The sequence below is a fragment of the Notechis scutatus genome, chromosome 3, assembly GCF_049901735.1.
Source record: "Notechis scutatus isolate UNSWTSFEM ecotype Mainland chromosome 3, rNotScu1.2, whole genome shotgun sequence".
Classification (NCBI taxonomy): Eukaryota; Metazoa; Chordata; class Lepidosauria; order Squamata; family Elapidae; genus Notechis; species Notechis scutatus.
In genome coordinates this window covers 193,783,186-193,806,920 of record NC_142011.1, presented here as the reverse complement: position 1 = coordinate 193,806,920, position 23,735 = coordinate 193,783,186, and the positions used below count along the sequence as shown (strand labels likewise).

General features: G+C 43.5%; 1 protein-coding gene across 1 annotated transcript in view; it reads right to left on the bottom strand.

Annotated features, from left to right (window-relative positions):
* Positions 1–302: 302 nt before the first annotated feature.
* MAL2 (mal, T cell differentiation protein 2) overlaps positions 303–23,735 on the bottom strand; it is a 35,202-nt gene continuing 11,769 nt past the window's right edge. The window contains exons 2-4 of the mRNA XM_026689541.2: positions 14,628–14,798; positions 4,771–4,944; positions 303–3,120 (exon numbers count right to left, since the gene is read on the bottom strand). Of these exons, the coding sequence (XP_026545326.1) occupies positions 3,049–3,120; positions 4,771–4,944; positions 14,628–14,798 (417 nt within the window). The 3' untranslated portion in view covers positions 303–3,048. The remainder of the gene's footprint in view (positions 3,121–4,770; positions 4,945–14,627; positions 14,799–23,735) is intronic.

Here is a 23,735-nt window from a genome sequence, read left to right as displayed (position 1 = left end):
TTATTCTATGTTCTATGTCTTGCTGAGCTACTCTGGACGGTAAGGTAGTCAATCAATTTGAGGGATAAATTCCAATAAAAGTATAAAGGGATGTAAAACAGCTGAGCTCAGATTTACGAGATTTTGAACTCTTGCACACCTCCTTTGTTATGATAACAATGGCAGTAGTAAGGCTGCTGAAATGTTATATGCAGAATTGCTCATGCAGCACTTCTAACCTCTTTCTAACTAAACACGTTTTATTTTGCTTTGCAGACACAGCCCTCTTATGACACTGGACATGAATTACACAATAGCTTCAATTGTCAAATGTATTCCCCTTTAATAGCGGACATATATTTGCAATAGGAAAAACAGCACATAAAACCACTTTGTGACTTGAATTTGGACCAATCTTCCACAACCAGACTGCAAGCAACATGCATCCTATTAAATAATCTGATCTGCCATTAAGTGCTCTTTCTCTGGTTCAAGTTTGATTTCTACCCCTGATAGCGACTTACAGTAATATCACACAAAACACGGGATATGGGAGGTATCAAACAATAATCTAATTGTATGATCTTTCCCCAGAACCTGAACTTTGAAAAATGAAACAGAACATACAATTTCAAATATAAAATTGTGAAAGCACTGAAGTTCAGAGGAAGTCAAGAGATTTCCAGAACAATTAAGCACAAACATTTTCATAAGTAGAAACAAATGCATTGGAGACATTCTAAAATATTAGTTTTTTTGCTAAAATAAAAACAAGACGCCTTTGGCTTCTACATCTAAAGCTGATAAATAAATGAGTTTACATGATAAATTAGAAAATATGGGTTTAGAGTAAAAGACGGAGGGAGGGAAGAACACTTTCTCTTTTACTTCCCAGATATAAAAATGGACTGCAGATTCTTAATATTTGTACAAGCAAAACTTGTATCAGTGAACTACACACAGGGTGAGCAGTCCATCTATTTTTTTTTAACTTGCCTCACTAGCAAATTTTTAGATAAAAATATGTTTCCTTTGAATACAGGCACATAAACTTCGACACATGACCACAATATTTCTAAGGTTTACTACACCAATGGAAAATGAATTGTGACATTAGCTTATCATTTCACTCACGGGCATGCTCCCAGGTTTTTTTTTTTTTTAAAGCCACAAAAATCTTTCATGAAAACGTCTTTTCCTAGCAAATGTACAACTAGATTCTGGTTAAGCAGAACCTAAACACATGAAATATTTTTCCTGCTACAAATTATTCTTTCAACATAGAGATACAATACAGTATTTGCAAAAGGTTCCACTTCTGTTGATAGTTTAAGATTCTTGTGTGACCCGGCTTGTATGAGTATCAGAATAAAACGTATAGGAGTATTAATCTATTGTGCAATGCTAGTAAGGTTTAACAACCCAAACAGGAATTCTATTACCAGAATTCTGGTCATCTCCCTATTCACAGGGCTGCAATTCTTGAAAGATAAACAGGTGATAGGTAGTGGCAAGGGACATTTGCATGAGGAATGGGTAAGGTCAAAATTATAAGGAAAAATGGAAAATCCAAGAGAAACATTCTAGTTTATTTTCCCGAATTAGGAATTAAAAATAAACCATGTGCATGTTTTCTTTATTTAAGAATAAGGAGTGAATATATTCCTTTCACTTAAAAACAATACTATTATAGTCTAGCCTAAGATTCAAAGGTTGCAATCTGGTACTAGTGAATGATTCTGAGAACTAAACTCGCCATCTTTTGGGGCTAGGGAGGGATAACTAAATCCTGAAATTTGGCAGCCCATGGCAATCCTACTGAAATCAGACAGCTGGGCATGGTGGACCATAAAGCAGGTTTCAGCCAAGAGTACAGCAATACGAAGTATAGTCTGGGTTGAAGTCCCGTGTGCCACACAATGGGGTGAGTTCCTGTTACTTGCTCCAGCTCCTTCAAAAGATGCAAAAGCAAGTAGATAAATAGGTATCACTTTGGTGGGAAAGTAAGAGTTCTGTGTATATGCCAAGTGCTGATCACATGATCCCAGGAATTGTCTCTGGGCAACGCTGGCTCCCTTGTCCAAGAAACAGAGATATTCATAGTGTCTTAGAGTTGGATAAGACTGACAGAGAAACCTTTCCCTTTTATTGCAATATTAATCATGCCTACCATTGTCTTTCTTGATTGCATGTATGCAATATATTGCACATTTGCTAAGAGCTTTTATGTCTCCTATAACCATCAGAGCACCAACATTCAATTGTCTGCTAAAGATAGTATTATAATACTGTGGGACGAGGCGGAGGGGTGGGCTGTAAGTCAATAGACGCAATGTTCTTGGGAAGATCAACTTAGCAACTGAAAACATGGGCTGAGCAGAAACCGTCAGCACAATATTTTTCATGCCCAGCTGACATATTTAAAATATTGCAATGGAGAAAGAACCTGGGGAAGAAAGGAAGGAGAAAAATGTAGGTCACTGAGAAAATTCTGTGGAGCAGTGGATGATATTTTGGAGCTGTTTACCCCTCAATGCTTTGGGTGGGGAGTTATTTCAGAAACATTGTGCGGAGAAGAAAACAAAAGATTTCATCTGAAATTGAGAATGAAAGTTGTTCTTGTTTTAAAAGAAATTTCTACCTTATTCACACTGAAGAAAGAATATAAATATATATACAAAGGCCACTATTGCTATGTCTGCCTCTTGTCAAGCTAGGAGTTTTGTTGCATCCCAAACTGATAATAATCCCTTCTGTTCCTAAGACCTTAGTTCTTAATACTACACCCACTTTGGGGGACAATAAAATGGTGCTGTTGAACCGAGATAGCAGCTGCGAGACAATCTCAACATAAACACAGATTTTTCCCACCACCCCTCTTGAAAGTGTATATATGAATGGCTTGGGTTGGGTGTGTACATCTCAGTGCTTTAGAAAACAACAGGTGTGTTCCAAAACATTCTTTTGAACGCCACGCCTATTTGATGGACAAGTTGGACTCTGTTTGAGATTTGAGCAGGTGTCCAAATCAGCTAGGATGTAGTGGAACTGGTAGGCCTCTTTCCGATGCTACAATTTCCATCTTCTTAAAGCCAGGGTGGTGCTGCATCCATAACACACCGTTGTTACAAAGGAAAAGATCTGCAGTGGAAGAGGAGAAGAAATAAAAATGAAATGTGTATCAAAGTTTGGTGTTTGCGCTGGTCTTTAATGTTTGTTTCCTAAATTATTATTTTCACACAACAAACATTTGGCATTCAGCGTTTCATAAACTTAATGTTTGTATTTGGCTTACTTCATAGGGGAGGGAGCATGCACTCACATGGGTGATGTATGATCTTTTGTTGTATGGTGGACAAAAAAGCCAATACTGGGTATGTCTGCGGAGATTCTCAGTTATCCAGGACATGGTTGTCCCAAAGGTGCTTTTCCAAGAGGCACTAGACTTTCTGGATTTCTTTGAAGACGTTTCGCTTCTCATCCAAGCTTTTTCAGCTCCATAGACACCTTAAGTTCTAAGTAGTTTTGGGGGTGGTCTTACAGGTAGTCCTCACTTAATGACAAGTCTTAACTTCAAAGTTATGATAAATCACCCCCCAAATTACTTACAATTCAATGTTTATGGAGCAGAAGGAGCTTCTTGGATGAGAAGCGAAGAAAAACCAGAAAGTCCAGCTGCCTATTGAAAAAGCACCTTTGGGACAATCCTGGTTACCTACATGCTTATTTGCAACCCTGAAGACCATGAATACTTAAGAGAGAATGCAGTGCAGTGGTTGGAGCAGAAATTCTCAACCTTTAAGGTGCTAAGGAAGAGAATGTGAAGAGCAGGCTGTGGGCACTTTTGCAAAATAGTAGCCTACAGAAGAAGGCCTACACCATGGCGGTTAGAGGGCTCACCACCTAGCCACACTGATGGTCCTTCTTCCTATTTGGTAGTGCTGCTTTCACCTGCTGGTGGTAATAGGCAGCGTGGAAGAAGGGCTCATCCCCTATATTGGGACCCACAATTTTGGTGCTGCCTGGGAAGAAGGGTTAAAACAGCCTCAACCTCCTCATAACTGCAGAGTTTGTCTCTTAAAAGGGAACTGAAAGTGAGTGTGGGGTGTGTCAAGACGGGAGTCAAGCCAGGAAGGCAGCAGAGATGCCTCCCACTCCAAAGATAAGCAGTCTTCAGCGAGGACAAGAAAACTGCAATTCTTGGAGCTGCAAGACCAGCTGAGAAGCAGAGCTGAGAACAGGGGAGGAAAAAAAAGACTGACCACAGTCTGCAAGCCCGCTGCATGGAGCAGCCCAGATGCCGAACTCCAGAAACCAGCTGCAGAAAACTCTGAGGGCTGGCAGAAAGAGAAGTCCATTTGTCTTCCTTTAGAGGAGTGAAAAGGGTTTTTTACGTGCACATAGACTGCGATGGGCCAAAGGAGCAGAAGTCCCATCAAATGACTATCATAATTCAGTCATTAAATGAATGGTCATAGAAGTGGTGCGGAGGCCTAGAGGTGGAGCTCTCGTCTCAAAATTAGGAGGCTGGGAGTTCAATCCTAGGTAGAGGCAGATATTTCTCTCTCTGAACACAATGAGAATATATCTGCTGAACAAAGCTCCGCACTGGCGACAGGAAAGGCATCCGGCCAGCAAACACTCTGCTAGCTCCATCAGTTGCCCAGACTCCACCCTGCAAGGGATTATGGGGTCATTAAAAGAAGATGATGGTTAAATGAATGGTCATAATTCGAGGACTAACTGTAGTTAGATTTGGCTGATCATAGAACATCCCTGAGCGATACTCACCGCAGCTGCTATGCTTAAATTATATTCATGGCTATCTAGAAGTGCTCCATGGGTGGTGATGTTGGAGGCGACACTGGTGGTCTTAAGGGGGTGACTATGCAAAGATGTTGTTGCAGTTTGCAGTAAGAAGGTCCCAAAGTAGAAGACAAAGACGGCTGCGTGGTAAAGGAAATCCTGGAGGGAGCAAAAATGCAAAAGTAAACATTGAGAAGACAAACAAACGTTTGCAGGAATCAAATGATTGGCTGTGCAAAATAGATTATGTCCCACGTCAACCCATTATTCTTATATGTATAAAAGGGTTTCAAAGTATTCCTAGCAGGACTACCAGATTCTGTAACAGCTTCGTTCTCTATGCCATCCAGCTGGTAAACTCACAAAGATTCTTTTTTCTTGCCATGTACATGTATACATCCGAACTAGACTGTGTCGTTTCTCTGTGTCATGTAATAGAAGCGGGTATATGCGTAATTTTGCATTTATTTATTTATTCATTCATTCAGTCATGTTTTTTGTAGTGTATATTGGAGGTGGTGATCCTCTGAGAGCTGTATGCAATGAAATTTCATTTTAATCTATGCCGATTAGTGACAATAAAGTTATTCTAAATCTAATCAATGGGATCCAGAGCATGCCATTCGTTTCTGCACTTACAGGATGGACAGAAGTCCATCAAATAGCCAGAATTTAAATGAGGACTCCAATTTCTGTTAAAGATAGAATGAAGGACTGAAATGTCTATGGAGATTCTCAAGGTCATCATTGTCCCAAACATGCTTTTCAAAAGGCAGCTGGACTGTCTTGTTTTTTTTCCTCGAAAACGTTCCCTTCTCATCCAAGAAGCTTCTTCAATTCGTATTGAGAAGACGCTTCTTAGAATGAGAAGTTAATGTTTCAAGGGAAAAAAACAACCATGTATATGTATACATCCAAACTAGACTGTGTTGTTTCTTTGTGTCATATAATACAGGTCGGTATATGCATAATTTTGTATTAATTACAGCCTCAGTGGCACAGTGGTTAGAGTGTTGTACTGCAGGCCACTTCTCCTGACTATCGGCTGCCTGCAATTTGGCAGTTCAAATCCCACCAGGCTCAGCCTTCCATTCTTCTAAGGTGAATATTGTTGGGGGCAATATGCTGACTCTGTAAAACTGCTTAGATAGGGCTGTAAAGCACTATAAAGTGGTATATAAGTTTAAGTGCTATTGCTAATTAATTAATTGTCATGTCTATGTAGTGTATATTGGAGGTGCTGACCCTTTGAGAGAAATATGCAATGAAATTTCATTTTAATGTATGCAGATTAGTGTACATTCAAAGTGACCATAAAATTATTCTAAGTCGAAGTCAGAATTAATTTGCAGAGGTTTTTTTTTTGGCCTCAGGGCTGGGATTACAACACAATACCCAGGAGCTGTCATTCCTGGGGTCCTGCTCTTATGCAACTATTAACCAGGAATGATCCTGCTTAGCATTGGAGGCCAAAGGTGGGCAGAAGCAGTTGAACTACAGAGGCATATTTTTACTGAAAGGAATGCATAATGTAATATATTATCACTCTCAGGGTCTGCTGCTGTTCTCCCTTCTTGCCTGCAGTTCCCAAAGCTGAATCAAGAAAACATGACACTCCGTTGAGGCCAAGCATAGAGCAGATGCAATTTTTTTAAATAACAAGAGCTCTTTAAGTCTACCCATCCAATTTCTACCCCTGTGGGGGTGTGTTCCAGAGGTGGTATTTTCAGCAGGTTCTGGCCAGTTCTGAAGAACCAGTAGCGGAAAATTTGAGTAGTTCGGAGAACTGGCAAATACCACCTCTGACTGGCCCCGCCCCATCTATTCTCCGCCTCCCGAGTCCCAGCTGATTGGCTGGGTCTTCTTTTGTTGCCCTGCACAGGAGAACAGAGCTGGAAAGCAGGTTAGTGGGGTGGGGAGGGAATGGGGATTTTGCAGTAACCTTCCCCCTGCAGCGGGGAGGATATGGAGATTTTGCAGTATCCTTCCCCTGCCATGCCCACCAAGCCACGCCCACCAAGCCACACTACACCCACTAAGCCACACCCACAGAACTGGTAGTAAAAAAATTTGAATCCCACCACTGGTATGTTTGTTAGTCTTAACTCCTGGAGAAGGTAGGGGTGTTTTGGCAACATTTTGAGAAGTAGCATGCAATTTCCTCCTTCCTCTTCTAGAGGCTAAGAGGAAGTGGCTGTCCCAAAGTCACCCAGCTGTTTTTGTTTCTAAAGCGGGACCAGAGCTACTTTGGGTCTCAAGGTTATGGCACCAGGCTAGAAACCAGGAGACTGCGATTTCTAGTCAGGGGTGGATTTCAAAACGTTTAGCAAAGGGTTCTCTGCCCGGTGGCTGGGTGGGTGTGGCTATGGTGGGTGTGGCCTAGTCAGCCTCCTGCACCATAGCGGGGGGCGTTTTTGTCCTTCCTGGGCTCCGGAGGCTTCCCTCGAGCCTCCAGGAGGGCGAAAACAGCCTCCCTGGGATCCGGAGGCTCTCTGGAAGCCAGAAATGGCTCCATTTCCAGCCTTCCCAAACTTCCAGGAGGCCTGTTTTTCACCCTCCCCGAGCCTCTGCGCATGCCCTGCATCCAAAACAGGCCGAGTGGGGACTCCTGGGAGGGTTGGGGCAGGGTGGGAAGGGCTAGCCAGGAGTTGGATTTGGGGTTTCTCCGAAATGCACAGAATCTTAGCTAGGTCCTATCTTAGGCATGAAACTTGGCTGGGTGACTTTGGGCTAATCACTAGGAGCGTGAGTTCTAGTCCCACCTCAAGCATGGAAGGTGGCTGGGGGACTTTCGGCCAGTCCCTCTCTCAGCCCTAACCACCTCACAGGGTTGGTGTTGTGGAGGAAATGGGAGGATTGAGGAGAACTAGTTACGTTCGTCGCCTTGAGTTATTTATAAAAATAATAAAGGTGCGATATAGATAAATAAATAGATGAAACAAGGACTTTATTTAAGTGGCGAGTTCTTGCTATTTTGAATGACAGGATAGGACCCTATCCATAAAAACAAATCAAAACTAATAAAATTTCTTTATTTATATAATTTATAGAACTATACATTATGTAAATAAGGACACTTTATTGGTTTAACAGCCCATTGCACAAAAGAGACTTTAGGCAGGGAACAGAGGATTAAAATCCCAAATAAAAAAAAAGAGAAAATACTAATCTGAAACAATAACAAATAAAATATATTATTGAGTCTAAAAACATTCCATTTTCAATCCATGAAGACTAAAACAAGAAATACACCAGCATGGCTCACTAACTCTCCCAGACCAAATGCCTGAGAGGACATTCAGATCTTCAGTTTCTTATTGAATGGCCTAACGCACAGGGCTTGGGGGAACAGGGCTACAGTGGAAGCACAATCTCCTCTGATCTTCATTGATCCATGTATGTACACATAAGTACCATCAGAAGAAAATATTTTTAGCTCAGGGTCCTTGGTGCTGCTCTCTGAGCTTGGTTGTTTTCTTGCAGACATTTCATTACCCAACTAGGTAACATCATCAGTGCTAAACAGGGAGTAGTGCTGGGTTTGCTCTTTGTATAGATAGATACAAGGGACTTGCCTGGTCAGTGGTGGTGGAGTGTTCTTCGTGGTTCCTTACACATGCACATAAGTACTACATGTAGGTGTGTACCCCTAAACGTATCACAATCTGTTGGATCATCTTTGCAATGAACTGACTTCCATATAAGTACTATCTGAGCAAATTCTGCTTTTATTCAGGCCTATAAAACTCCCTGGACCTGTATACTTAGAATTCCCAAAAGCCCTTCATAAGAAACTTTGTCTTATCTTGAACAAACTTATCATCATGAAATGAGTGGATCTGTCCTCTCATTGATTGCTAATTGGTTTAAAAAAAAAAAAGAAAGCCAAGGCAGGGAAAAATAGAGTTTTTCTCAACAAGGGGGAAATTAAATGGACCATGACCTATTGATTTTTTTCCAGGAAGCAATCATGATGTGCTTATGCCAGAGAACATAAGAAAAACTGTTGGCCAGTCTCCTCCAGAGGTTTACTGTTTCTCTTGTAAATACCTGATGATGACTGTGAACTCAATCAAATTGTATCCCTCAAGCAATTCCAGTCACATCTCTGAATAGAGCTCTATTAACAAACCATTCAACGATCAGCATGGTTTGTATGAAGCCCAGGAAGAAGGAAAAACATTCTTTCAATTTTAATTTTAATACAAGTCTATTTAATTTGCATTTCCTCATTCTCCTAGGTGAATAACAGAATTGGAAGGAACATTGGAGCTCCTCTAGTCTAACCCTCTTGTTCTTTCATCAAACTTGGGCATCTATGAGTTGAATCTGCAGATCAGTGTATCCTTTGGACATAATTATGTACAATAATGTTTTACACCTCAGAAAATCGATACCAAAATTTGGGCCAATTGATTCTCCAAAGCACCAGAAGGCAAGACAAGAAACAATGGATGGAAACTAATGGAGAGAAGCAGTAACTTCCTAACAATGGGGACAATTAACCAGTGGAACAGCTTGCCTTCAGAAGTTATGGGTGCTTCATCATTGGAGGTTTTTAAGAAGAGACAGTCACTTGTCTGAAATGATATAGGGCCATAATGGCGAATCTATGGCACGCGTGCCACAGGTGGCATGCAGAGCCATTTGTGTAGACATGTGAGCTGCAGACAAACTTACCTCAGTGCGCATGCGTGCGCCTCACAGCTTATTTTTAGCCAGTTTGAGGCCTTTTTCGGCCTCCCAGAGGCTTGAGAGGAAGGCTTCTGCAGGCTTTGCAGGCTGAAAACTAGCCCCGTTTCATTACTTCCTGTTTTTTCTGACAATACTGGAAGTGACGAAACGGGACTAGTTTTCGGCCTGTAAAGCCTGCAGAAACCTTCCTCAAGCCTCTGGGGGGCTGAAAAAGGCCTCAAACCGACTGAAAATCAGCTGTGAGGTGCAGCGCAGGTAAGGGGGCAGCGGGGGGTGGGGCGGGGATTGCGTGCGCATGCAGAGGGGGCACGAGCGTGCTGGCCCACGAGCACGAGCGTGCAAGCACGCACACAATTTTTGGCACAGGAGCCCAAAAAGGTTAGCCACCACTGGTATTAAGGTCTCCTGTTTGAGCAGGAAGCTGGACTAGAAGACCTCCAAGGTCCCTTCCAGCTCTACTGTATTCAGTATACGGGAGAAAATTATGTCAGGAATAAATGCATGCCAAACTTAGGGGTTTTCAGGTGGATTTAAAAATAAAAACAAAACCAACGTTGAAATGCTCATGACGCAGCTGATCTGACCAGGGTCATTTTAAATTTCAGTGTTCACTTTAATACTGAGCTATGGGTCTTTCCTTGTTTACTGTGCAAACAAAGGCAGAATTAAAGTTAACACATTTTGTGAGTTTGCAGCTATCCAGAGCAAAGGTGCCCTTGCAATCCTTCCACTCAACCCCAAAAAGAATAAACAAAAGAAAGCCAAAATCCACAACAAAGGCATCAAGAGAACACACAAGTAAATCATCATGAACTTCCACCTTTACAAGTTCACATACATGAACAAACATTAAAAAAAATAACACAGCAGTAAACCACAATGACATTAATGGAATTACTCATCCTGTGGATTTATGGCACGATGAATTCTTTTGGATTTAGGCCTGTATACTCAGCAATTTAGAATTAGAATTAGAATTCTTTATGGGCCAAGTGTGATTGGACACACAAGGAATTTGTCTTAGTGCAAATGCTCTCAATGTACATAAAAGAAAAGATACATTTGTCAAGAGTCAATCATAAGGTACAACACTTAATAATAGTCATAGGGCACAATAAGCAATCAAATCATACTAGGACGCAATCAATATAGATCATAAGGATACAAGCGACAAAGTTACAGTTATGCAGTCACAAGTGGAAAGGTAAATGTTTCCCTCACACATACATGCTAGTCATTTCTGGCTCTAGGGGATGGTGCTCATCTCCGTTACAACGCCAAAGAGCCAGCGCTGTTCAAAAATGTCTCTGTGGTCATGTGGCTGGCATGACTAAATGCTGAAGGCGCACGGAACACTATTACCTTCCCACCAAAATGGTCCTTATTTTTCTACTTGTATTTTTACATGCTTTTGAACTGTTAGGTTGGCAGAAGCTGGGACAAGTAACGGGAGCTCACTCTGTTACTAGGGATTTAAACCGCCGAACTGCCGACCTTTCTGATCGACAAGCTCAGCATCTTAGCCACTGAGCCACGTCCCTCTAATTCCTCAGGTAGCTCCTTACAATTGCCATTCTTAAGTCTCGCCTTCCTTTAGTACTTACTTGCGATCTCCTGTATACTCACAAAAAATGTAATTCAAGAAAACTTTCACTTCAGATAAAATGTACAGGCAGAACATGCAGGAATAAGTCTAACTTTCATCAACCATCTAGATTTTTCCTCCCATTTTGCAATACTTAGCAGCAACATATTGGTCAGTGACAACTCATTTCTGTCAATGGGTTTTCTAAAACCCAAAACAGCCTGTCATTTATTAAGAGTACAGGTAATTCTTGACTTATGACCTTAGGCTTAGTGACTGTTCGATGGATGGATCTCTTCTCAGGCTACTTTTGACCAGTTATGATGGCTGCCTTCACCCTTGAGGTCATGTGATCACATTTTGGGAACTCAGCAACCAGACTATTTGTGGCACCCTATTGTCACATGACTACAATTTATGATTTTTGCCGGAAACTGGTGTTTACTTCTGGTTTGGGCAAAAAAAAATGCCCATTGCAGACAACGGGTTTGCTTAATGACATCTTCAAAAAAAGTAATAAAATCAAGCGCAGTCATGTGATGATCCACTTAATGACTGGTACATTAATGAACGATAAACCTCTAAGTGGTTTCAACGACTCCCTAAAAGAATTCAAATAATCAGCTGTCTGCAAGAAGTATACAGTAAATCCACTTGGAGGTTTATCGGTGTCACAGAATATAACCTCCAAGTGGCCTCAACAACCCTCTAAAAGGATGCAAATGACCAGCTGTCTGCAATGAATATAAATCCTCCCATTCCCCACAATTCAGTCAGAGCTGAAGAAGCTTCTTGGATGAGAAGAGAAACGTCTTCAAAGAAAAACCAGAAAGTCCTGTTGCCACTTGAAAAAAGCACCTTTGGAACAATCATGACCTGGATGACTGATAATCTCCATAGACATTTCACACATGATCTTCCCTAATTCTCATGAAGATAAAGGGAGGGAGGGAGAAGTATATTTAGACTTGCTGTCAGGATTCCAGTGATTGCCCTAATTAAATTACGAGCCTCAAGCCAAGTTTTAAAAGAAACCAACAGATTTATTAGGAGCAACATGTCTAGCATTAACCTGTAAGAAGCCAACTGTGGCATACATAATTTACAGTCACCTGTGAGCCTGTTTGCCTCCCCCCCCCCCGGGTGTGTCATAAATCAGATTCTCCAATGAAGCACATTCATGGGCTGGGTGTCATCAATCACGTTCTCCAATTAAGGATTTTTGTGGGCAGAAGATGAGGTAGCTTAGCTACAATCTTTGTAAGATGAATGTTGGAATGTACTTCTGGTTTTAAACTGCTACGCTGCTCCTTCAGATTTCTTTCCGCCCCCTTGTTTACGGCAGATTTCTTTCCGCCCCCTTGTCTAAAGCAGGCATAGGAATGCTTTACGAGTTGACACTTGCAAGATTCTGTCACCTTATAATAAAAATCGTATTAACATTCATAACTTTGGTTTCCTAGGAATGGCTGATAGCATCCTCCCAGGAGAGCTGGGACTGCAGTTGATGACATGGAATTATCATCTTAACTAGGAAAATGCCAAATGTTCTACCGTTGGAATGCCTGATTGCAAATGGTCAGACTGGACCATTCCTGAAATGTTCTACAAGCGGTTCTGTCTCAAAATATATGGTTCGACTCCTTTGGAGTGTTTCACGATGGAGTATTTCATACATCCCACTCATATTACTTTTCAAGATTGGATAACTTCCAGGAGATTTGGACCACTTCATTATGGGAGAAGGTGCACCCCGGGGGAATGGCTGAGACAACCTTGTATCTAATTTACAGGCGGTGCAACCATTTGGAGGAGATTGATAGATGAGAAGCAGGCTGAAATCACAAAGAGATTTTAAAACACTGATTGACTCCTTCGATTGCACAGAGCCATAGTTAGTTGGCTTGGGTTGCCAATCTGTAACTGCTGAGTTCAGACATCACACTAAGCCATAAATCATGTTTTGAATGACACAATGGCTGGGTTAAATAACACTCTACAAGTAGTATAGTTCTTGACTAATGATTGCCATTGGGAGCAGAATTTCCACTGCTAAGCAACAGCAATAGCACTTAGACTTATATACTGCTTTACAGCCCTCCCACACTGCAGCCCTGCTCAAAAGGGCCCAGCAGAGATTATACTGCCTGAGACTTCTCAGAAAACAACAACTGAATGGAAAACTGCTTCTACTGCTGCACCATAGAGAGCATTTTAACATACTGCACCTCTGTATGGTTTGCCAATTGCACAGTGGCAGATAGGAAAGCGCTCCAGAGGGTTAACGTCATTGCCCAGAAAATAATTGGTTGCCCTCTCTCTTTGGTTGCCCTCCTCTTTGGAAGACCTTTATAGCTCCCGCTGCCTTAAGAAAGTTCAAAACATTCTCAAAGATCCATCTCATCCTGGGAACCCTTTTTTTGAACTATTACCATCAGGCAGATGGTACAGGATAATAAAAACAAGGACAAATAGGCTGAAAAACAGCTTCTATCCCAGGGTAGTAACTATATTGAATTCTACTGTATAGTGCAGTGTTGGTGTGGTGTTGGGGGATTTCAGTTCAATGTGTGGAGTGTGAAGGATATGTGTTTGTGTTTATTTTCATGGTCATGATGTGCACTGAAGATGGTGTTTGATTTTGTTGTACAAAGTGCAATGACAATAAACTAAACTAAACTAAACTAAACTCTCTAAGCGGTTTTACAGCGGTTTTACCCCAACAATCTGGGTTTTCATTTTTACCCATCTCAGAAGGATGAAAGGCTGAGTCAGCCTTGACTCAGGAGGTTGTTAAATGAACTGTGCCCAATTTTATGACTTTCCTTGCCCTGTTGTTAAGCAAATCATTGCAGTTGTTAAGTGAACCACATGCTTGTTAAACGAATCCAGCTTTCCCCCAATGTCTTTGCTCATCAAAAAGCCAGATGGGAAGGTCACCACTGGTGACCCTGGGATGCTGCAACCCTCCTAAACACATGCCAGTTGCCAAGGGTCTGAATTTTGATTATGTGACCATGAGGATGCGGCAATAGTCATAAGTGCGAAATCCGGTCATAAATCACTTTTTCTCCAGTGTTGTTGTAACTTCAAAAGATTGCTAAATGAATGGTGGTAATCAGTGGTGGGATTCCAAATTTTTTCCTACTGATTCTATGAGAGCACGCTTTGCAGCACTCAAAAACAGCCCTCTGGGTCAGCGCTGGTGAGGTGAGCTGTTTTTTTAGCTCAGCTGAGGCGCGGCAATCCGGTCTGCTGCACGAATCAGCTGAGCTAATAAAAAGAGGGAATATAGGAGAGGAAATGGTGGGGATGGGTGGGCAGGGCCAGCCAGAGGTGGTATTTGCCAGTTCTCTGGACTACTCAAAATTTCTGCTGCTGGTACACCAGGACCGGTCCAAACTAGCTGAATACCAGCTCTGGTTGTAAGTTGAGGACTATCAATAGGCCAAAGCAAATAAATCACCCTGTAGTTTTCTGATAAGTATAAAGTCATTCCTGGAAATGCCTCTGACTTCCCAGGTTTTTTTTTTTTTTAACTTGCAGCCTTTTGCATGCTTACCAAACGGTTCCAATCGATGGCAATTCTCTCTCGATAACTGAAGAGAAAGACAGAAAGGAAGGAGATGGAGGTGAAACAGGCCGTCACGGATACGAACATCACCCAGCCTTGTAGCAGAGGCAAAGGAACTTTTGTAGCAGCTACTAGTATCCACACAAGTGCTCCAAAAAGCTGTAAAATACAAACATATAAAGAAAACTGTAAGGAAGCCTACACACACAGAGATGCCTATGACTATATTCCTTCTTGTGACAAAATTATACAGAGTATAGGGAGAAAATACTAAGCAAAAAAAAAAAATAGTCAAAAGAGGGGGAAAAGGGAATTTACATATTGTATAGTTTAATACACTGATCATTCTACTTCTCCATGTCTGCAGCATATTCTTGATTTCATCACATGCATATATCTCTTCATATATTTGTCTTTCATTCTTTAAATCAGGGGTCGCCAACCTTTTGGACCTCAGAGACCACCAAACTCATAATTTTAGATCCCAAGGACCACTAACTGGTTCTGTGGGCATGGCCTAATTTGTGAGTGTGGCTTGGTGGTCATGTGACTGGCTGGGCAAGGCTTGTATGTAAATATTATAAATATTTATATAAATATTGATTTTTTTTAATAAAAAGAGCAACTTTTACCCAAAATCAGGCAAAGCAGGCAGGCAGATTGAGTTGCTCACAGAATCACGGATTCATTCAGAGATCTATCTATCTGCCATTGGCCATAGCTCAGTCTCATAAAATTTGCTAGCAAGCAAACTCACAAAATTAACTCATAACATACCATGCATGTAAATATTGAATTTTTTATTTAAAAAAAGAGCAACTTTTACCCAAAATCAGGCAAAGCAGGCAGATTGAGTTGCTCACAGAATCATTCAGTGATTTATCTATCTGCCATTGGCTAGCTCAGTCTCTCAAATTTGCTTGCCATGAGTCTGCGCTGTGAGCCGAAGATTTAAAGACTAGGTAGAAAGCAAGAAATCCAACTATTTCCTGCTTCCTAGCTGATCTAAATCTCCCGGCACAGCAGAACAGATGATGGTCAGAAAAAGGAAAAATAGCAATTTAGCAGGCAAGCTTACTGGGTAAGGAGTGAGTGGTTAGGGAGGGTTCCTGCGGTCCATGTGGGCGGCATAGCCTTGTGTTTCTGTGCAGCCTGGATTAATTGCTTTGTGGGGGTGCTCTGGGGGTGAGATTTCTCTGCGCCCACCAAAATTTTCTCACGGCCCACCAGTTGGCGACCGCTGCTTTAAATGGCCCATCTCTGTTTTTCAGGGACTTACCAATTTCGTCCAGCCCAGTGGTGGGATTCAAGTTTTTTTTTTACTACTGGTTCTGTGGGTGTGGCTTGGTGGGCATGGCTTGGTGGGCATGGCAGGGGAAGGATACTGCAAAATCCCATTCCCTCCCCACCCCACTAACCTGTTTTCCAGCTCCATTCTCTGATCAGCTGGGACTCGGCAGGCAGAGAATAGATGGGGGCAGGGCCAGTCAGAGGTGGTATTTGCCGGTTCTCCAAACTACTCAAAATTTCCTCTACCGGTTCTCCAGAACTGGTCAGAACCTGCTAAATACCACCTCTGGTCCAGCCCTGACTTTTTTCCCTGTCCTCTTCCTCTCAATCTATTCATAATGAAGCACTTTTTAAAATGTTAAGGCTGAAATACATAGACTCTAAGAAGTTCTGCGCACACGTTCTTAAATACAGCACTATTGAGATTATTTTAAGTATGGAGCTACTTATTGGACTAATTCTGAATTCAGTTCTACTGCAATCACCATCAGGAGTCTTGGCTGTAAACTTAGCCTGGTAGCTTCTATTTATTGTTGGGTTGCTTTTCTTGAATGAGTCCCTTTTATTTATCTCTTTACTGTATTTTAATTTCCTTCTTTGGTCTATGACTATACATTAGAGCGCTTCTTTAATTTTCCAACTGAGCCAGGACTCTGTTAATGATAATAATAATTTATTACACTGATATGCTACCCAAATCCCAGACAAGACTGTGTCTCATATAATAAGAATTTGGTGTCTCTCCTGCAGACTTAACAGTAGTGCTCCAGATTTTTGAATGCCCATTGTAAATAGAATTTGCATTATTTACCAGCCCTGCAAAAACAAAAATGCAAAAAAAAAAACCCTGGAAATTAAGAATGTTATTATGCCTTCAGCAATCTTTCAACTTTTCAGAGTGCCTAGCTTCATCTTATAATGATATATAATCTCCTGCTTGAGCAGGGGGTTGGACTAAAAGACCTCCAAGTTCCCTTCCAACTCTTATTATTCTATGACATTGTATTTTGTAAAATCTATGGCCAATAGAGCCAATGATCATATTGACTAGGAATTATGGGAGTTGAAGTTCAACACATCAGGAGGACATTAGATTGTAGAGTGCTCTGATAGAAATAAATCAGCTCTAAATCAATGGGTTGTTGATGGTCAGTCCTTCTAATACAGGGGTGTCCAACCTTGACAACTTTAAGACTTGTGGACTTCAACTCCCAGAGTTCCTCAGCCAGCAAAGCTGGCTGAGGAACTCTGGGAGTTGAAGTCCACAAGTCTTAAAGTTGCCAAGGTTGGACACCCCTGTTCTAATATAACAAAAATGTTCCTATTGAGCAAGACAGATAATCCTCGTTTAGTGACCACACTTGGGACCAGAACTTAGTCATTAAGTAAAGCAGTTGCTCCATGAAACCACAACTGGGCTTACCATCTTATTTTAGCTTTCCTTTGCTCTACAGACTTGTGAAGGTCACAATTACAAGGACTGGTTGCAAAGTTATTTTTTAATCACTGTTGTAATAATGAACAATTATTACCTGAGACAGTCTCTAAACAAAGACTGCTTATATGTTTTTTTGAAAAATATGTGCAACTTACTCACCCACCCAAAAGACCCCCTCAAAACCAAACACTACTCAGAAAGAAATTATATGCAGATACATCTCCAGGACTTGTGTATCTTTAAATTGCCAAGTAATTATGTGGAAAAAAATTTCCTGTCACTTGCTTAGGAAAACAATGGAATTTCTTTTAAAAAACCCAACAAGGTGTTAAACATTTGAAAAAAAAGGAATTTAAAAACAAAACGGCAATTGCTATTAGGCAAAAGGGTTGATTTTTATACTGGTTCTTCTTTACCCTGTCATGGAGAAATTAATCTGATATACGTTATCATTGTATCCCCATGGGAGAATGTCCTCCCTTGCTTTAAGCTGCAAGTTGATATCCACTTATCTGGGAATAAGATTCCTCTGGACATAATGGGACTATTTTAGACTTGCACAGGAATGTACTATAACTTCTTATATTATTCAAGTACCGTATATACTCGAGTATAAGCCGAGTTTTTCAGCCCATTTTTGTGCTGAAAAACCCCCCTCGGCTTATACTGAGTCAATTCCCTCTGAAAAAAAAATGGTGTGGAGCTCCGGAGCTGGGCAGGCGCTTCCTGCTTCCGTGTTTCCTTTGCAACTTTTAAGCATGGGGGTAATCGGAAGCAGAAAAGTTCTTGCGTGAGGATATATTGTTTTCTCTTTTTAACTGTTTTTAGGGGGGAAGACCCACCGTCATGTGAGAATGATCAGATACGAAATCTATCCGCCCGAAAATAAGTGTGTGTGTGTGTGGGGGATTTTAACAGAGGAAGATGTAGGGAGAAGGCAAAAGCGACGGAAGATCCTTCAGGGGAAACTGAGGGGAGACTCACCCTTGGTCCAGATGAGCCCCTTCCCGCCCTAAGGAAGCAGAGGCAGCCAGCAAGGGCAGGCAAGCCCCGCTTCACAGACTCCGTCCGTCCTCACTCCCACCCACCCAAAGCCACAAGTCCCCCAATCGCGCAGCCCAGAATCGCCCTCCCCTCAGGGGCAGCAACGACGCCCGGTTTTTCCCAAGACAAGAAGCTCCGCCGTGCAATGAAAGCGCCCTGGCTCTAGGCTCGCGGGCTCAGAAAACAACGCGAGCTGAGGTTGCTTCGGCTCCGCTCGGCTTCTCCAACATCCGGCACCGCCCTGTTCTATGTGCCGGGCCCGGCAAGTCCGAGCAGCCAGCGCGTGGAGTGGGACGGCGCCGGACATCGTTGGCTGCCTCTTTCGCAGCACGTAAGGCCTCCCGGCTGGCCAGCTGCTCTCCTCCTTCTCTGCCTGTTTGTTCTGTGTGACCGAGGAGGAGGAGACCGGCCGGCTGGTTGGGAAAGCTTTCTGCGCCGAGGGAGGCGGCTGTTGGTGTCGGCTTTGCTCCGCTTCTCGGCGCGGCCCTGTTCTTTACTTGGGCAGCCGGGTGGCCGCAACGGGAAGGAAAGGCCTCCCCCAACCAGCCGGCCAGTCTCCTCCTCCTCAGTCACACAGAACAAAGCGCTTTTTGCCTTTCCCTTCCCGAGGCGACGGGACTGGGGCCGCATCGGCGGCAGCAATTCCGACAGCCCCAGCCGGAAACCTGAGCGGAGCCGGGCGGAACTGCCTGTTGCCGCCGTGGGTGCCGTTGCGGGCGCCCGGCTGCCCAAGTAAAGAACAGGGCCGCGCCGGAGAAGCGGAGCAAAGCCGGACACCAACAGCCGCCTCCTCGGCGCAGAAAGCCTCCCCAACCAGCCGGCCGGTCTCCTCCTCCTCGGTCACACAGAACAAACAGGCAGAGAAGGAGGAGAGCAGCTGGCCAGCCGGGAGGCCTCCTGTCGCCTCGGAAGGAAAGCGCTTTGCCTTTCCTTCCCGTTAGCGGCGCCCGCTGCCCAAGTAAAGAACAGGGCCGCGCCGGAGAAGCGGAGCAAAGCCGGACACCAACAGCCGCCTCCTCGGCGCAGAAAGCCTCCCCAACCAGCCGGCGGTCTCCTCCTCCTCGGTCACACAGAACAAACAGGCAGAGAAGGAGGAGAGCAGCTGGCCAGCCGGGAGGCCTCCCGTGCTGCGAAAGAGGCAGCCAACGATGTCCGGCGCCGTCCCACTCCACGCGCTGGCTGCTCGGACTTGCCGGGCCCGGCACATAGAACAGGGCGGTGCCGGATGTTGGAGAAGCTGAGCGGAGCCGGCGACCTCGGCTCGCGTTGTTTTCTGAGCCCGCGAGCCCAGAGCCAGGGCGCTTTCATTGCATGGTGGAGCTTCTTGTCTTGGGAAAAACCGGGCGTCGTTGCTGCCCCCTGAGGGGAGGGCGATTCTGGGCTGCGCGATTGGGGACTTCGTGGCTTTGGGTGGGTGGGAGTGAGGACGGACGGAGTCTGTGAAGCGGGCTTGCCTGCCCTTGCTGGCTGCCTCTGCTTCCTTAGGGGTGGGGAAGGGGCTCATCTGGACCAAGGGTGAGTCTCCCCCTCAGTTTCCCCTGAAGGATCTTCCGTCGCTTTTGCCTTCTCCCTACATCTGGGGCTGCCGCCAGTGCGGCTTCGGTCCCGCGTTGCCTTGGGAAGGGTGGGGCAAAACCAGGAGCCGCTGAGCCTGAGCCTCCCGGTGCCGCTGCCGCTGTTGCAAGCGCTGCCGCGCTCTTCCCTTTTGCCTTTCCCTTCCCGAGATGACGCGGACTGGGGCCGCGCCGGCGGTAGCGACTCCTGACTCAGGGGGCCTCCGAGGGAGGGGAAGAGAGTGACTCCTGCCTCCCGCTGTCATCATCATCTTCTTCTTTTGGGTTAGTGAATCAATTAAACCTTTCATGATAGTGAGATCGTTTCCCAAATTAATTATTTTTATTTTTAAATTTACCAGTAGCTGCTGCATTTTCCACCCTCGGCTTATACTCGAGGTCAATAAGTTTTCCCAGTTTTTTTTGTGTAAAATTAGGTGCCTCGACTTATATTCGGGTCGACGTATACTCGAGTATATATGGTATTTGAGAAACAGTCGATATTTCTTCCAGGCCTCAAACCACGTTTCATTCACAGAACAGTCTGGATCAATCGACTTGTGCTTCTTTAAAGGCCTAGTGTCTGATTTGACAGTGCACTATCCCAACATAGAAAAACACCACAAAACAATAGGAAACTGATTGTTTCAACAACAAAAAACCCACAAAAAAGCATACATTGTGTGCTTGTCATACATTCCATCTAAGTTCATTCCTCACGTGGGAGAAGACTGTCAACATCACATAAACCATAGTTTGGTCCAAGTTTGGAAGCAGTATTTAGGATAGTTTTGTTTTTTTAGATTAAGATTGCAACATATACAGGTAGTCCTTGACTTACAACAGTTGATTTAAATTAAATACATTAAATACATGCCAGTTGTCAAGTGTCTGAATTTTGATCACAAACAAGACCATGGGGATGATGCAAGAGTTGTAAGTGAAAAACAGCCATAAGTCACTTTTTCAGTGCCGCTATAAACTTCCAATGGTCACTAAATGAATCATTGTAAGCCAATGACTACCTGTATCTTGGTCTGATCTCATGTTGCTTTTCCCAAGATCAATCAAGTTTGGCTAGGTGTCGCCAACTAGCTGGGTCTTAAAAATAAAAATGGATTAAAATGAAATTATAAAACAGAAGCAGTTTCTGTTGCTTCTTCTCTACAGAACTTGGTGTCATTCAACAATACAAACTTGAAATAACTGTCTCCAACCACTGATATAGCAACAGCACTTAGACTTATATACCGCTTTACAGTGCAATTCATAGAGTCAGCATATTGCCCCTAACAATCTGGGCCCTCATTTTACCCACCTCAGAAGGATGGAAGGCTGAGTCAACCTTGAGCCTGGTGAGAATTGTCAAATTGCAGGCAGCCGGCAGGCAGCAGAAGTAGCCTGCAGTACTGCACTCTAACCACTGCACCACCGTGGCTCATGATATGCTACCTTAAATGTTTATTTTAGCCAAATAAGGGTGTTTGAAGGCTAAGGAGTTTAAATTAGTCACATATTCCAAATCTCGTTCTATTCAATGGAGAGGCTTCCTGATGATGTTTGCCTGAGTTATTTTTAATTTATTGATTGATTGATTGATTTGATTTGTAAATTGCTTACAAGATAATAGGTCTAAGTATAAACATGAGTAAGAATACAGGAAATAGGTATGAATAAATGGGGACAATAGGACAGGGACAGGAGGCACAATCGTCCCTTACAGACCTCTTAGGAATGGAGTGAGGTCAATAGTGGATAGTTTAAGGTTAAAGGAGTGGGGATTTGAGGATGTAACAACAGAGTCAGGTAGTGCATTCCAGGTATTGACCACTCTGTTGCTGAAATTGTACTTTCTGCAATTAAGTCTGGAACGGTTTACACTGAGTTTGTATCTGTTGTAAGCTCTTGTATTGCTTGGGTATTGTCTCTTTGATGAGAAAACAAAAAAGATTTTACGGAATTAGAAATTGCATTCCAGCACAGATATCATACGGAGATTAATTCAGCTTCAGTCTTTGACATCATAATGGATCTAACAGTGATCTCTTGACCAGAGGTCTGGAGGCAATGATTGAAAGTAATCAATCTCATCTCTCTTAGTGCATATAATAGAGAAATACAGAAATACTTTGGAGGGCTACATCAAAATAGAAGACAGTTGCTTTTCTTTTTTTTTTACAGCTATGCCTCTGTGTCCATGTAATGATTCATATTACTGTTGCCAAGACAACATAAGTATGATGCCAGTTCCAACACCAATTACTACTGCAAGCCAACAGTTAGTTAGTTTCGGTTGATTCAGCCACAGGGACGTGTTCTTTGCATTGCCCAGCTACGGCAGTACAGTTTTGTTAGGGCACGTTGCCTGCACTACGGCAGTGCTGCCAAATCACGTGCATAACATCCCAACACTATGGAGCCATTCACTAAAAACCAACGCAGGCATTTGAAACAGACAAACAAGCTTAAAAAAAAGGTTTTGCTGCCAATCACAACAGCTGTCAACTCCCTTTCTGGATTAAAAAAAAAGTTTTCAAGGAGTCTGTAGGTATATTTGGTTGAACCTACTTACAACAGGCATGATATTCCCCTCTGAAAAAAAAATCTGAAAAGTATCCAGGGGTGCCTTTTCCTTCCGACCTCGACCTCCTCCCCAAATCTAATCATCCCCCCCCCACACCGCCGACAGGACCCTGGAGGCACCGGATCCTAATTATCAACGGCGGGAAGGGAGTAAAAAAGGAAAGGGAAAAAAATTCACAATTGTTAATCAAGGGAGCTCCGGTTCCAGTCGCCGCTCCAAGCTCTTTTTTTTTTCCCGTCCGCGCGACTTCCTGCAGGGGAATTTTCCGGTAAATGAACATTGCTTTCACTCTCCGGAGGGAGCTGCAGCCGTCTGGCTCTTTCCACACCTCCGCATCCCCAGGAAACCTCTCCCCCCCCCCCATGCCACCCCCGTCTACTTCCCTTCTCCCACCTTCCCCTGCCTCGCAAGATAGGTAGCCAAGCCGCTGTTCGGCTCGTCCACTTGCCAAGCCAGCCAGCCAGCCCACCGCAGGGATGGTCCAAACTAACAGCGCTGCTTATTGAGTTGGAGGTGGGGGGGGAAGGTAGGAATTAGGGGGAGAGGGGACAGAGGGGGTGAGGAACAGGAGAGGAGACACCTTGGAAACCATGCAAGAACTTTTCTGCTTCCGATTACCCCCATGCTTATAAGTTGCAAAGGAAACACAGAACTCAAAACAGCCCAGCTGCGTGGCTCGGCTCGGTTCGGGTCTTCCTCCCCACCACTTAAAAACGCGGAGTTCTGGCGCTTCCCACGCTGGCAAGTGAAGAGAACTGGCTGGCTTTTTTCCACTGACCAGTGGCAACTTTGCAAAAAAAAAAACATAATGATGATGATGATGTTCAGAAAAGAAAAAAATCGGAATTCCGATTTTAGTCGGAAGAATATCATGTATGTTACAATCTCCTATAGACATGGGAAACTCGATTATGCAAGACTGTGTTCCCATGGAAGGCTTTAAACTTGCTGAATGGAATGGGACAGCCATGGAACTATCTGATGTTCTGACCCAGCTCCCCAAACACGACAAACCCTGTTTATGTGAACTCAAAAGATTCCTTTCTTAGGAATGCCGGCAGCCTTGGCAAGATGTTTCTCTTACAGGCTAATAACTCCGTCGGGCCAGAAGATGAATAGTTGTCTGCCACCCCATTCATCTCCGCCCCCTATCTTTTATCCCCACATTTAGTGTGGGACCTCGTTAG